Source organism: Bubalus kerabau, chromosome 1, assembly GCF_029407905.1.
Source record: "Bubalus kerabau isolate K-KA32 ecotype Philippines breed swamp buffalo chromosome 1, PCC_UOA_SB_1v2, whole genome shotgun sequence".
NCBI classification, from domain to species: domain Eukaryota; kingdom Metazoa; phylum Chordata; class Mammalia; order Artiodactyla; family Bovidae; genus Bubalus; species Bubalus kerabau.
In genome coordinates, this window is record NC_073624.1 from 12,887,330 (window position 1) to 12,901,731 (window position 14,402).

At 57.5% G+C, this 14,402-nt stretch overlaps 1 protein-coding gene across 2 annotated transcripts in view; it reads right to left on the reverse strand.

The window, feature by feature from the left end:
- Positions 1-1,246: 1,246 nt before the first annotated feature.
- Positions 1,247-14,402, reverse strand: part of IQSEC3 (IQ motif and Sec7 domain ArfGEF 3) — an 88,232-nt gene continuing 75,076 nt past the window's right edge. Inside the window, exons 9-14 of one of the 2 annotated variants that reach the window (XM_055566058.1) lie at positions 13,258-13,383; positions 11,193-11,292; positions 10,892-11,053; positions 7,680-7,772; positions 4,952-5,004; positions 1,247-1,678 (exon numbers count right to left, since the gene is read on the reverse strand). In XM_055566058.1, coding sequence (XP_055422033.1) covers positions 1,247-1,678; positions 4,952-5,004; positions 7,680-7,772; positions 10,892-11,053; positions 11,193-11,292; positions 13,258-13,383 — 966 coding nt within the window. Of the gene's footprint in view, positions 1,679-4,794; positions 4,870-4,951; positions 5,005-7,679; positions 7,773-10,891; positions 11,054-11,192; positions 11,293-13,257; positions 13,384-14,402 lie in introns of those variants that run through there. The other variant, XM_055566060.1, reaches the window with a different exon arrangement.

The following is a 14,402-nucleotide window of genomic DNA, read 5'->3' on the forward strand; positions in this document are numbered from 1 at the left end:
CTGGCCCTGGCTCTGCCAGGTGCTGAGGAGATCAGCGAGCCCTGCGTGGCGCTCCTTCGCGGTTTCAAGGGTGTAGGGACACTTGCAGCCACCCCTACTGGGGGCGGGCCTGCTGCCTTCTGGGGTGGGGGCGGGAGTTAAGAGGGCTCTTGAGGGCGATGGTGCAGGGGGGTGATGCTGAGCCTCTGAGCACCTGCTTCTGCTTGGGCACCTCTCACCCACTCTGTGTCCACAGCCCTCGTGGAGGCCACAGAAGTCATTCCGGGCTCAGATTGGGGAGAGGGGGCCCGACCTGGGTGGGAGTCCTTGCTTTGCTGGTTGTGTCTGCCCTTGGGCAAACCCGGCTTCTTCCTCTTTCTGCTTCTACATCGGGAAGACCCAGTTCTCCTGTGTGTGTGCGTGTTTATGCCCCAGGCACACACTTGACACTCTTTGGGGCTTAGAGAACAAGAAACTCTGTAAGAGGTGCATTTTGTAGCTACGTGACCTCACGATTCCTTGGCTCTGTGGACCTGACTGAGAGAGAGCTGAGGGGCGCCCCTTCCCTTCCCCATTTCCTGAAATCTCAGCAGCCCCGGGGCAGGCAGTGCCCCAGCCCCTGAGGAAGCAGGAGAAGCGCCCCCACCCGCGGCCCCCCGCCCCAGTCCAGATGGGTCAACGTCCCCGGGGCACAGAGGAGCTGCCTCCTGAGACCGCTGGGCTGAGGGGCGGGAAGGGGCATCAGAGAGACCCACCCCTTTCCCCAGGCCTCCCCCTGACTTGGCTGCTCCAGGGATCCAGGGCCAACCGGCCCCCACCCAGTGCTGGGGCAGGAGCCAGACCACCTTCCATGTGAGGCTCGGGTGCTAGCCCATAGCTGTCACACCTGCCTGCCCGCCCTGAGGGCCAGGGCCTGGCTGACCCGGCCCAGGAAGCTGGTTAGGCCCTCAGCTCCTGTCGCCCTCAATCCCTGGTCCAAGCGGCTGGAGGGGTGGTCAGGGTAGAAGAGGCCTAGCTGTGCCGGGCTGGGTGGGGCCCCAGGGAGCCAGGGAGGCCGGCAGATTGGAGGGGAGGGCTGCTCAACTGAGGAACGGAAGCTTGGGCCGAGCAAACCAGGTGCCAGGGATGGGAATTCTCTCTCCAAAATGACAGCGATGGGTGACCAGGAACGCGGCGTGCCGGGCGTGGGGAGCAGCGGGCGGAGGGGCAGTGGGGGCCCTGGAGTGGCCCCCTCCCTCTGCGACAGCAGCATGGGGGGCGGGCGTGTCTACACCAGGCTCCTGGAACCACTGGAGCAGCGACGTTGGTGCAGCAGGGAGCCAGGCGGGCAGAACTGGTGTGGGTGGTTGTAGGGGGGTGGGGGTGGGGGCAGCGGGGGCCGGTGGACCACCTTGAGTGGGGAGCCTGGGCCGCCCAGGGGCGTGGAGCCGCAGGAGTCGGAGGAGGCTGGGGCATAGCAGGAGAGGGCCTGGCTCAGGAGGGGCTCCATGCGGGCCAGGCAGGGCTTGTCCAGGACAATGACCTTGACTATCTGCTGGCACTGCACCAGGGTCCCGGGGGGCGTGGGTGGCGGCGGTGGCGGCAGCGGTGGGGGCTGCTCCCTCGAGGGGCTAGGCTGCAGGTCTGGCAACGGCGCTCCCCTCTCGGCCCCCGGCCCGGAGCTGTGTGGGGACACCTGAAGCCTGTTGTGAATTGACACCTAGTTTAGAAACAGCCAGAGAAGTATGAAATGTTACAAGACTAATTCCCAGCTGCTGGGACTGGCCTCCCTTCCCGGGCCTCCCTCCCCGCCCACCCCCCAACCCTTTCCCAGCTCCTGTGCCCACGAGGGGTTCACAGGCCCCACTTCCCATTTCTCCACCACCTAGAGGGCACCCGGCTGCCAGGCAGAGGTGCTGGGCTCGGGCGGAGCCCAGAGCCTGCCATGTTCTGCTCCAGCTGAGCCTCCTGGCTCCTGTCTGTGGGGTAGGCAGTTGGACCAATGGACTCAGGTTATGCAGTCTGATCTCACAGACCTGCTGGGTGGCCCTGGGCCACGCGGGAGCACCCACTAGCCTCCCCACTGGCCTCAAGCTGGAAAAGCAGGAGTAGCTCTACCGCTTTCCTATCTCTCAGGGGTGTGTTGGGGACACGAGGACAGGGTCAGGAGGCAGGTGGCTTTCAGCCTTGCAAGCCCCTCCCCTCCCACCAGCTTTGTCAGAGTGAGGCCTCATCGTCACTGTAGAATCACAAAGATGTCTAAACCCCAGAATTCCAGGGACCCCAAGGGGTGGTCCAGAGACCTGCCCCATCCTCCCAGACTCCCCAGGGCCATGCCCACACATTCGAAAGCAGAGTCCAGCCACAGTCAGGTCCTTAGCTGCCTTTCTGGCCCAACCTGGGTCCTGAAGAAATCTGCCCTGCTGCCAGAGGGGGAACCCAAAGGACCCCCATTTTTCCCCCTGGGTTGGAGTGTGAGGGCGTGGTCCCTCCCTCAGCCCATGGAGGACACTGGGGACTAGCCTGTCCTCTTCTTGCTAGCAGGGATGGTGGAAGAAATAGCAGGATTCTGGAAGGAGGAGGGTTTAATTAATTCCTCATCCCTCCAGTGCCCCAGCCTGTAGATGTGACACACAAGCCTTTCTGGACTCTTGGACCTTTCCAGGGGTGGCTGAGACCCTTATCTCTGGGGTTGCTTCTGTCTGTCCTGGGGGCATCACCCCTCAGGCTCAGGATGGGGAAATACTAAGGCTGCAAAGGAGGGGACCCTATAGCCAGGCTAAACCACGATGGCCCTGCCCTACACTATCTCAGAGCCCTAAGACAGCAGGTCCTGACCCTATTTACTGGCAAAAGGTGCAATGTCAAGAACTCCCCCTTCCTGGGTCCAGGTGCTGCCCTGATGGGTCACTTGGCTCTCCAGTCCTGCTCCTTATCCCCTGACTCCAGCCCTGTTTCTTTAATTTTCACAAGCCCCCACTGCCAGGGTCTGCAGGCCGTGGGCTCTACTCTCCATTCTCAACCTTTACCTTGGCAGCTTTTTCTAGGCCTGAGCTTCTTCCCCCCACTACTCCCTGCCATATTCCAACAAAGGAGTCCCCAAGCCCCTCAGTGCCCCAGACAGGGCAGAACAGGGCTGCGTCTCCCTCCCTCTTGGGGAGTCCTCTGTGGTCCTTATTGGGACAGAAGGCTTCCTTCCATCCACTGGGGGGTGGGAGGCGGCTCTTTTCCCCACCTGCTTTGAGTTATTCTGAGTTATTCCCCACTCTATTTCGAGTTATTTTCCGGGAGAAAGTGGCCTGAGACTGTGGGGTCAAGGCTTCTGCTCACTGCTCCCAGACTTTACCGCAGCCCCTCTCGGGGAAAACACTTGACCGCCCCGGTTGAGACCCTCGAGCCCCTCCGTGGCCGCAGCTCTGGTCTCACCCTGCGCCTCCTCCGCTCCCTGTCCCTGATCCCCGCTCCGCTGTCTGCACCTCCCTCCGCCCCACCCAATCTGGCCCATCCTTATCTTTAATAGTAAGTGAAAAGCAGGAAGTGACAGCAGAACATTCTCTCATTCTGACCCCCCCACTCCCTGCTGATGAAAGAAAGAAGAGAGAGGGGAAGGGATGGAACATGAGTAGCAAGCCTGACAGCTCAGACAAGCTGGAGAAGCGCCTGCCAGCAGGCGGCCAGGCAGTGACGGGGTAGGGGGCGGAGGACGCAGGAGCTTGGGGTCCAGCAGAGAGGCGGGCGGCAAGGCTACCCTCGGTGCAGGGGAGCGGAGGCTGGTGGGGCCCTGGGGCTAGCCTTGCAGATAGCCACGTGGCCCTCTGGACCGGGGAGGAGGGGGCAAAGGGCCCCCAGACCGTGGTCCTCCCTGGGCAGGGGCTCGAAGGCATGGGCAGGGCTGGTAACTTGTGGTGTTTATCTGCAAGGCTGGAGAACGGGCAGCTGCAGGAAGATGGGCAGGGGGGTGGCGGTTGCGGAGGATGGAATACCCACCCTGGGGGCTTGCCAGCTGCCGGGGCAGGAAGCTCCTCCGTGTGAAGGTGCCTCCTCCAGACACAGGTGTGTGGGGGGTGGGGGGGCTACAGGGAGAGTGAGGGTTTCCTGGGGCTTCCCCAAGCTTAGTCGGGCTGGGGCAGGGCTCCTCCCTCAGAGCCCTAAGAGGGGGCTCCTCCAGCTTGGAGTGGGGGGGTCTGTGTGAGCATGAGGGGCCCTGGAGGCCTTGCAGAAATGAGTGAGGGGTTCACGGTTTCCAAGGGGAGCCAGTGGGGAGGGCTGGGGTCCCCAGGCTTGCAGGGCGACTACATGCCGCCTCCCAGGTGGTGCTCTGGGCTGGCAGGGACCAGCTGCTCCTGCCACTCCACCAGTCCCTTCCCTCCAACTTGGAGGGTCTTCAGACACAGCAGCGCCCCCCCCCCCACAAGGAGAAGCCCTAAGACAACCCCAGTCCCACCTTGCCTCACTTCCTCCGGCACATCCCACCCATGGCCAGCTTTCCAGGTGGCTCAGCTGTGTTGAGCAGACACTGTATCCTCCCAGCTGCCCCCACTTTCCCCAGAGGCGTTGACTCGGGGACTGGACCTGAGGGGTGATTCTCGGAGGGGCCAGACTCCCTCCACAGAGGCTGGCAGGACGTGGGAGAGGGGACATGGAGCATCAGGACCATAGCATGTGTGGGGCGGTGGGTTTAGGGGGCTGTGGAGGGATGCTGTGGGCCTGCTGGGGGCTTCATCTGCACGTGTTAGTCTGGGAGCTCAGCCTGGGGGGCTCAGTGGGCTGGGCATCCGGGGAACTGGAGGGGGCACTGTGGCTTAATTAGGCGCTGGAAGAGTGGCATTACCCATGCTAGCAGTAACTTTTAATTGTATCTCTTGAAATTGGTAATATGGTGAGTCGGGCTGGGGAGGCATTGATTAAAACCTGAGAAGAGAAACAACAGAGACAGTGAGAAGAGGACGGGGCACGCAGACACACTCACCTGGGCGACCAGGCCTCCACTCACCTCCACCGAGCTCTCCGCCGCCTTCTCCCCCACGGCCGCCGCTTCCCTTTTGGCTTTGAATGCAAAGAGCACAGGGCTCACTCTCCACGGCCCTGTTCCTGCACAAAGCCCTGCCTACCCACCCCGCCATCCCACCCCTCACCTCCCAACCTGGCATCCTTCTGGATCCTCCAGGGGCCCCACAACTGTGTGGGGCAGTGGACTTGGTGCCTGAGCCCAGCTCTGCCACTGAGCAGCTGTGTGACCTTGGGCAAGATGCTACACCTCTCTGGGCCCATTTTTTCCTTGCTGGGTATTGTCGAATCTCCTTCACCTTTATCAGAGCCCTGGACGGACTGTGCAGAGTGGCTGTGAGGAAGCCTTGGTTCTCGGCTCCTGGGGGCTCCTGAGTGTCTGTGGCACAGACTCTGTGAGGGAGGGGCCCCATTCCTTTCTTGTTCCTGCTACCGAGCTGAGTGCTGAGGATTCAGTGAGCTGCACGCACCCCAGGGCAGAGCCTGGTGCAGGTAAGAGCAGTCTGTGATAGCTACCAGGGACTTCTTTTTTAAAAACATTTATTTTTTTTGGCCGAGCCCTGCAGCATGTAGGTTCTTAGTTCCCTGACCCAGGGAACAGACCAGTGACCCCTGCATTGGAAGTGCAGACCACTGGACCACCAGAGAATTCCCGTCTATGAGGGCTTTCTTTTCTTTTCCATTAATTTTTATTGGAGTACAGCTTTACAATGCTATGTTAGTTTCTGCAGCAAAGTGAATCGCCCATACGTATACACACTGCTGCTGCTCAATCGCTCAGTTGTGTCCAACTCTTTGTGACCCCACGGACTGTAGCCCCCCAGGCTCCTCTGTCCATGGGATCCTCCAGGCAAGAATACTGGAGTGGGTTGCCATTTCCTCCTCCAGGGGATCTTCCCAACCCAGGGACTGAACCTGCATCTCTTGTGTCTCCTGTATTGGCAGGTGAATTCTTCACCCCTGAGCCACCTGGAAAGCCCCATACATATATATATACATCCCCTCTTGTTTTGGATTTCCTTCCCATTCAGGTCACAACAGAGCCCTGAGTAGAGTTCCCTGGGCTGTAGAGTAGGTTCTCATTAGTTATCTCTATTATACAGAGAAGTGTATATATGTCAATCCCATTCTCCCAATTCATCCCACCCCTCCTTCCTGCCTTGGTACCCAAACATTTGTTCTCTACATCTGTGTCTCTATTTCTGCTTTGCAAATAAGATCATCTATACCTTTTTTTTTTTTTTAGATTTCACATACATGCGTTAATATACATGAGGGCTTTCTGATGGGCCTGGCACACCCTGTGTACCCCCGGGGACAGCTTGAGGACTTCTTCCAACTCAGTCACCCCTGACTCCCTCCCGCACCCCCAGCAACATCCTAGAGCCCTCTGCCAGGGCCCTCTGATTTCTCACATCGCTGGGAGGGCGCCCACTCCCTCCAATGCCCACCCCTCTGCTTTCTGTAACACAAGAGGAAGCTGGGCTAATGTTTGGAACCGAGGACCCGCTGGGGAGGGAGCTAATGGATGAGGCCCTGGAGATGGACATTGCTGGGGGGGAGGCCGGGGGCTGCAGCTACCCCCAGAGACGGGCTGTGCTGCAGAGAGTGGGACGGGGTGTTCAGGAATCAGCCACAGCTGAGGTTTGACTCCGGGGTTTAAACAGCTGTGTAAACAGGCATGTGCTGTGACCTCAGACATAAAGGGGCCGGCTGACAACAGGGCAGGTGGAGAACTAGGAACTCATGCTGGCAGGTCAGACCCACACACAGAGGAGACATCACAGTGAGGGTCTCCGTGAGCAAAAACCGTGCTTGGAAAACCAATCTCATCTCCCAGCTGGTGGGGCCGGTCCTGTGATGCTGCCACGGTGTCTCGGCGCCGTGGCCGTAACCGGGGGGGTTTGGGACCAGCAGGGCGCCCACTGGAGGCTCAGCTCAAACTGACGTCCTGCTGGGACCCTGGTTTCCCAGGGCTTGGCGGGAGGCACACAGCAGGCGCTCAATAAGAGTTCATTACTGTAAGGATGAATGGCTGAATTAATTAATTAGTGAAGAGTCCCGGATGGTTTGCTAGGGTGTGTTGGGCTGGGATTTAATTCTCATGCCACCTCTCCTTCTGATTCTTTTTTCTTTGGGGGCACGTCTTCTCCCTGCAGGTTGGGGGAAGGGAAGGGGCCAGGCACAGAAAAGTAGGAGGGGGGACAAGGGAAGGGAGGAAGAGGTCTACAGAACATGGCCACAGGTGACAGAAAATCTGAAGCTGGCTGAATTCATCTGGAGTGAATAATTCAACCTGGAGAAACCATTTGAGACACTGGGTTTGAGGGTTCATGTGGGTTTCGGGAGGCTGACTCAGGCCTGGGATGAGAGAGTGCTGGCGGCCCCTTAGGGAAAGGTCTGGAGGGGGCAGACCAAGATTTCCAGACCCTTCTGGCCACCTTTCTTACCTGCTCCTGGCCGCAGATGCCCCTACCCCACGCACCAGCAGTCGGCAGAGAGCGAGGGGCCCAGGGTCCTGACACCTCCAGGAGGACAGTGACGTTTGTCAGTAGACACATTTCTCACTCGCCTTCCACCCACTTCCACTGCTGAGGCCCCAGGAGGCTGGGCCATGTAAAGCAGCATCTCCCTCACCCGGAATCCCCCAGGACCCCAAGGCTGGGGTGTGGGCGGGGCCTCCACGCAGACGGGGCCCCAGGTCTGGAACTCACCTGTGGGCGATCCTTGCTTGGACTGTGGGTCTCCCTGGGATCCCCCGGCCTTGAAGGAGAGAGTCTTTGTTCCTTGCTGCTTCTCCAGCTCCCCTGGGAAACGGAGAAACTCATAAACAGAGAGAAACCTGGACTCCAGCACACAGAGGGGTGAGAAGGGATTGGGGGAGAGTGGGGGGGAGCGGGAGAGGGGGTCCCGAACACACAGCACCCACTTCCCCACTTCATGGCAGGTCCAGTGCCCACTGGAGCCTCAGCTCCCCCTCCAGAGGCAGGGATACCAGCCCCTGCTCTGACAGCCCGAGAGGAGGGGGACGAGACAGACAAGAGGAGGGTGACCCCCCGGGTCTGCATCTTGGCTCCAATGCTGCCCGGCTGTGTGGCTTCAGGCGGATTACTTAACCTCTCTGTGCCTCTTTTATGGGGACAACAGTACTTCATAGGATCATTAAGAGGGTCGCAGGAGAAAAGACATCAAGGCATTCAGGGCTTGTCAGGCGCTTAACACACATCAGCTCCTAGGACGACATGGAAGGCTCATATGGTGTAGCTAGCGCCTCACCACCGCTGGAGCCGTCCAGTCTGCCCACCGCATCCGCCGGCCGAGCTCCCCCGAGAAGGGAGTACCCAGCTGCCGAGGCTCTGGTGGGTGCCTGTCTGCTTTGCTCTTTTGTTGTTCAGTCGCTCAGTGGTGTCCGACTCTTTGCAACCCCATGGACACCAGGCTTCCCGGTCCTTCACCATCTCCCGGAGTTTGCCCAGACTCATGTCCATTGAGTTGGTCTGCCTGCTATTCAGCTTTAATTCCTCTCTCTAGACTAAAAACTGATTCCTTCCTGTCTGTCCTCAGTGGTGCTGGAGAAAGGCCAGTTACCCTCCTTGGGGATTCGACAGCTGTTATTACATCCCTCCTCAGTTCCTCTTTTCCAGGAGACATCACTAAAGTTCCCTGTGTTAAAGCTATTCTCTTGGGTTCCATTTTTGCCTCGCTAGGGGGCCTCCCAGGTGGTGCCAGTGGTAAAGAATCCACCTGCCAAAGGAGACATGGGTTCAATCCCAGAGTTGGGATTTCCCCTGGAGAAGGGAATGGCGACCTACTCCAGTTTTCTTGCCTGAAGAATCCTATGGACAGAGGAGCCTGGCAGTCTACAGTCCAGGGAGTCACAAAGAGTCAGACACAACTGAACACGCATGCACTCTAGCAACTAGTCGTCTGTAATCTGGGGACACCGGCTTGCAAACCCCAAACCAGAACCATTTGTGCCGACTGCCTGAACCACACCATCAGTCAATACTCAATAATTTTACTGAACCAAGAGTTGCTCCTCTCTCCCCCAGAGGGGCTGCCTTGGCTTTGGAGAAATCACCAAGGAGCCCAAGGAACCTGGGTGCCAGTCTTGTTTTGTCACGGACCACGTGAATTTGGGACCACTTCCTTAAGTTCTGTTGACTCAGTTTCCTTATTTGCAAAATGAAGATAATACTACTCAGCTACTGGAAAGATGTGGCAAGAATTAAATAATTCAACAGGCGCAACATTCAGCCCAAGGCCAGGCACGTAGTAAGGGCTTGATAAACAGGAACGCTGGCTGTTGTTTTCCTTTTTCTTTTTTCTTTCCTCCCGGCCTTCCTGAGCAACCCCTCCTCTTTGCTCAGCTTTCTTCCCTTTCTCTCCACCGGAAGAGCAAGAACAGATGTGAGCCCTCCCCCTCTTCCCTCAATCTCTGGACAGCAGGAGAGGATATTCACCCTTAGCACCCAAATCCTGGCGATATCTACCCCTTTGTTCTCAGAGGGGCAGAGGGGCTGATGGGGAAAGCGGCCATGCGCAGCCAGGCTGGTACTGCCTTGGGTGCTGGGCTCTCCAGCTGCATCTGGGACATTCTGACATTGTGACAAGGTGAGGGTGTGTCCTTGAGAATGTTCTAGACCAACAGCTAAGATGGCATTGGAAAGAGTCTGTTATGCCCCTGAAGTCACACTGCCCACCTACAGCAGAAAGGGAATTTATACCCTTCCTGCACCAGGCATTAATGAGTTAAGTTATATGCGCTGGTCGGGAGAGTTTTTTGTTTTAACCTGATTTCATTGTTGTCTTAGGAAATTAGAGACAGAAACTAGCCTCTCATTTTCAGACTGGAAAGTACGTGAACCTCAGAATCAGACTCCAGTGCAACTGGTCGTCCGTTTCTAATATGCGCCTTAGACACATCCCTTAACTGCTCTGTCTCGTTTTCTGTAAGGCCATGAGTCCTTGCAGCCTCCCTCTGGGCACATGTAAACAAGCTGCCAGGCACACAGTAGGCACTCCAGGGATGCTCGTGAAACATTATCGCCTGGCGCATTGGCACCCTGCGCAAAGCTCCCACTGCCTTTCCTCCTGCCTAAGGGGTTTAGACCAATTTAGAACTACTTTTCAACTAAGTGGCCATGCAAGGCAGACCTAGAGTCTCTTTTTATTTTCTGTTGGAGTTTCTGGATCCATTCTTATTTAATTTTCTTTTAAAGGTTCTCTGAAGCTGCCGTAATGCTTCTTGATAGGAAAGCGTGCATGTGGGCAGAGACCGCAGGTTGTCACTGCTCTTGTCTTGAATCCAGAAGCCACCAGTAAACCACCCGGATGGATGAAGCGGCTCTGAGATTATCTACAACGCCTGAGCAACAGCAATGAGAGCAACTGAGAACAGGCGCTCCTTGGAGGACAGAAAGACAGCTCCAGGGCGAGGGACGGTCAGAAAGCCAGCCGGGACTCTTCAGAAAGACGATGTTATGAAAAAATTAAGTGGGGGGACCCTTACAGGTTAAAAGGCATGAAAGACAGGAAACAACCAGCTGTGATGTGGGGATCTGAACTGGATCAGGGAGGAGGCTGTCCAGGGAAACTGGGTCAGAATCTGCCTGGAACGCCTTGGTGTGCATGTCTTTAGGGCTGGCTCGCTCCCTGGTCCTGCTCAAACACAGCGAGTTCTGTGGCCGAGGGGCCCACAGGGAGCCCCACAGCCTGGCTACACGTGCACACACCCTTGCGTACCTCGGTTTAACTGTGAAGCCTCCATCAGCCGTGATGGCGCGGTGGGGCTGGGGGCGGGGAGGGCTCGGGAAGGCAGAGGGGCCTTCCTCATCCACACTCACTCCACGGAGGGGTGTCTGTTTACGAGCGACCCTACTCCTGGAGCCAGGCCACCCAGGGATCTGAGGTGAAGTGTCCTTACACTCTATCCGGATCTGCTCCAGCTCTGTCACCTCGGCAATGGACTCCTTCAGGTCTTCCACAAACTTCTGCATCTCGTCCAAGCCCAGGGCGCAGAAATGCAGCACCTGCTTCTTCTCGGAGCCCGAGAGCGGGGTCACCAGGGTGATGCCGTGAGAGTAATCTGGAAGCCAGACCCCAGCCGCCATAGGCCGTGAGCAGCCGCAGGTGAGGCCTGGGCCCTGGGGTGCCTGCCCCTCCCCCTCCCCTGGGGTCCCTGCCCCTCCCCCAGCCCCGGCCACATCCACAGGCGACAGACTTACACTCGTTCTCAAAGAGGTGGAACTGCATGCCCAGCAGGCCCACGGACCTGCAGAAGGTGTACGTGGAGGAGCTCTTCTTCTTGGGGCAGAGTTTGAGAATCTGTCCAAGAGAGGGAGATAGACGTGCACTGATGGGTGTGTGCTCGTGTGATAAACATGCCTCACACACCTGGATGGGCAGACACCCAGGGGCTCTGGTGAACACAAGTGAACACACAGAAAAGGACAGGCACGCCCAGGCAGACTTACACACTTAGGATACATTCACACACACGTATACACATGTGCATGCACACATACATATACGCACAATATACTGCATGAAGCCGTCCAGCGGCCCTTCCCACTGCATTTAACACGCAGCCTGGACTCCCGGCCTGGTCTGTAACCCCCACCGCATCTGGTCCCTGCTCTGCTCAGGCCAAGCTGTCATTTCTGTGGCTTGAACAGGGCAGGTGGGTCCCACTGTGGGTCTCTGCACCAACTATTTCCTTGCAGCTTCCAGCGTGGCTGGCTACTCTCCTCACTTAGTGCTGTGCTAAGCTGTTTCAGTCACATCTGACTCTTTGCGACCCCATGGACTATAGCCCTCCAGGGTCCTCTGTCCATGGAAGTCTCCAGGCAAGAGAACTGGAATGAGTTGCCATGCCCTTTACCCAGGGGAATTTTCCCATCCCAGGGATGGCACCCGGCTCTCTTAAGTCTCCTGTGTTGGCAGGTGGGTTCTTTACCACTAACCTGGGAAGCCCCTCCTCACTTAGATCTTGACTCAAATACAGCCTCCTTAGAGACCCCTTCCCTGACCACCATTTCTAACAAACAAAAACAAAATGAAAGAAGAAAAATCTCGGCCTCAGGATGCCGGGGTTGCAGGAGGAGGACCCTCGGGATCCATAAGTCAATCAGTGGGTCAGCCCATTAAGGCACAACAAGCCGAAAGGCAGTGAAGAAATGCATACACAGGTGACGGCAGAAACTGGTACTGTTTTTCTTAACGGGGCAGTGCAGCGTCTCAACCACTGGACCGCCAGGGAAGTCCCCGGTATGTGTTTTGAGGATGAAGTAGCGTAAGGACTGGACAGTGAGTGGGCAAGCCACCTTTGAGGTGGGGGGACATCTGCACTGAATGAGGGGAGAGAGGGGGTCATGCAAGGTCTGGCAGCTTTTCAAGCAGACGATGAACAGCAAAGTCAGGGTGTGAGACAGAGAAGCCTGTCCATAGAGACTATGGGCTAAGTCCATAGAGTCACACAGAGTCAGACATGACTGAAGCACGCATGCTCTGTGTTCAAAGAGCGAAGGCTGAATGCCCCATAGATGTATAGACATGTACACGCACGTGTGCACGCACGCACACACACACATACACACACACATGCCAGCATTCCCCTGGACCCAGGGACAGTACCAGCTGCTCTCAGACCCCCTGCACCTCCCAGGCTGCGGGACAGACGGACGTGCAGCCCTGTACCCTCCAGCCTCAGGTATCTCATTATGACGGGGAGGCAGACGCTCTGGGACCTAGTCCATTCCCACCAGGACTGGGAACCCCGAGCAGATAAGCTCTCTGTGCCTTGGCTTTATAACCTACAGAGTAGGAACGATCCTGTCTGCCCAGGCCACCACCTGTCTGCTCTGAACACAGAGCATGCGTGCTTCAGTCATGTCTGACTCTGTGTGACTCTATGGACTTAGCCCACCAGGCTTCTCTGTCCATGGAATTCTCCAGGCAAGAATACTGGAGTGGGTTGCCATGCCCTCCTTCAGGGGATCTTCCTGATCCAGGGATCGAACCTGAGTCTCTTACGTCTCCTGTGTTGGTAGGTGGGTTCTTTGAACACAGGCATCCATACAGTGACTATTTAGTGAGTGTCCCAGGCATTGTTCTAAGTGCTAGAAAGCAGGGGTGAACAGGATCTGATCTGTCTCCTCTCCATCCCCCACCACCCTTCCCATCCATGACTCATCCCAGGCTGTGGAAATCGGCCGCTGGGTGTGCAGCACCCTGTGGGGAGGGGTCCCTGAGCCCCTCCCTGCTCAGCCCCTGGCTCGGCTCCCCGCTCACCACCAGCAGGTCGTTGAAGAGGAACACCTCCCTCTGGTGTGCAGCCTGCTTCTGCAGCTTATTCACGTCCGTCACCTCAAAGAGTCGGCTGCAGCAGACCAGGCGGCGATGCGGCACAGAGAGAACCTGGGGGGCACACAGTGCTCAGCAGGGGGTGGGGGCGCCATCACCCCCCAGCACCAGTTTCCAGAAGAGCAGATGCAGGCCCGGTTTGACCCTGAACCTCCCCTCTCCTCCCCCAGGGCTCTCTCCCCTTCCTCATGCTCCTTGGGGATCAGGGCTGGGCAAGAGGGGTTCTCGATGCTGGGAAGAAGTAAGAGGATAAAAGACAGAGAAAGGACATTGAATACAGTCTCTGGGGCTTCCCTGGTGGCTCAGTGGTAAAGAATCCACCTGCCAACTCAGGGGACACAGGTTTGATCCCTGGTCTGGGAAGATCCCACAGGTTGCGGAGCAATTAAGCCCATGCACTGAACCTACCAAAGCCCGCACACCCTAGAATCCAGGCTCCACAACAAGGAGTAGCCCCTGCTCCCCACAACTAGAGAAAAGCCCCCACAGCACCAAAGACCCAGCATGGCCAGAAATGAATAAATAAATATTTTAAAAAAGAGAGAAAAGAACCCCTGGATCATTCAAGTCCCATCACTGTGCACCCCTCTCCCTCCGAGGCCTCCTCGAGGGCACCCCCACATTCTGGGCTGCGCTTCTCTGTACCTCACACCCAGACACGAGTGTGCAAGGCAGGGAGGGGGTCCTGGGGACACTGGAAACCTGCTCTAGTGTGTGAACCAGCTCCTGGGGGGCATCTGCAAGCCTGACAGAGGCTGCGACTTCAGCATGAAGGGCTCTAGCCAGGAAAGGCTGACCCCGCATGAATGGGTGGAGGGGTCCAGCACAGAGCCTCCAGAAAGTTCCCCAAACTGCCCCCTGAGAAAGCCACTGGGGAGGAGGAACCAGAGAGATCAGGGTTAGAGATGGAGGCCAGACCTTTATGTCTGCGGTATACGGAGCTTCTGTGGACATCTCGAGAGGACTGCCCTTAAAAACCACTGCAAACTTGGAGCAAACTGTGACCTGGGGCCACAGCTCAGGGGCACCCCAAGGGTTTGAGACCCCACATCGAGAGCCTGCTTGAGCCCATG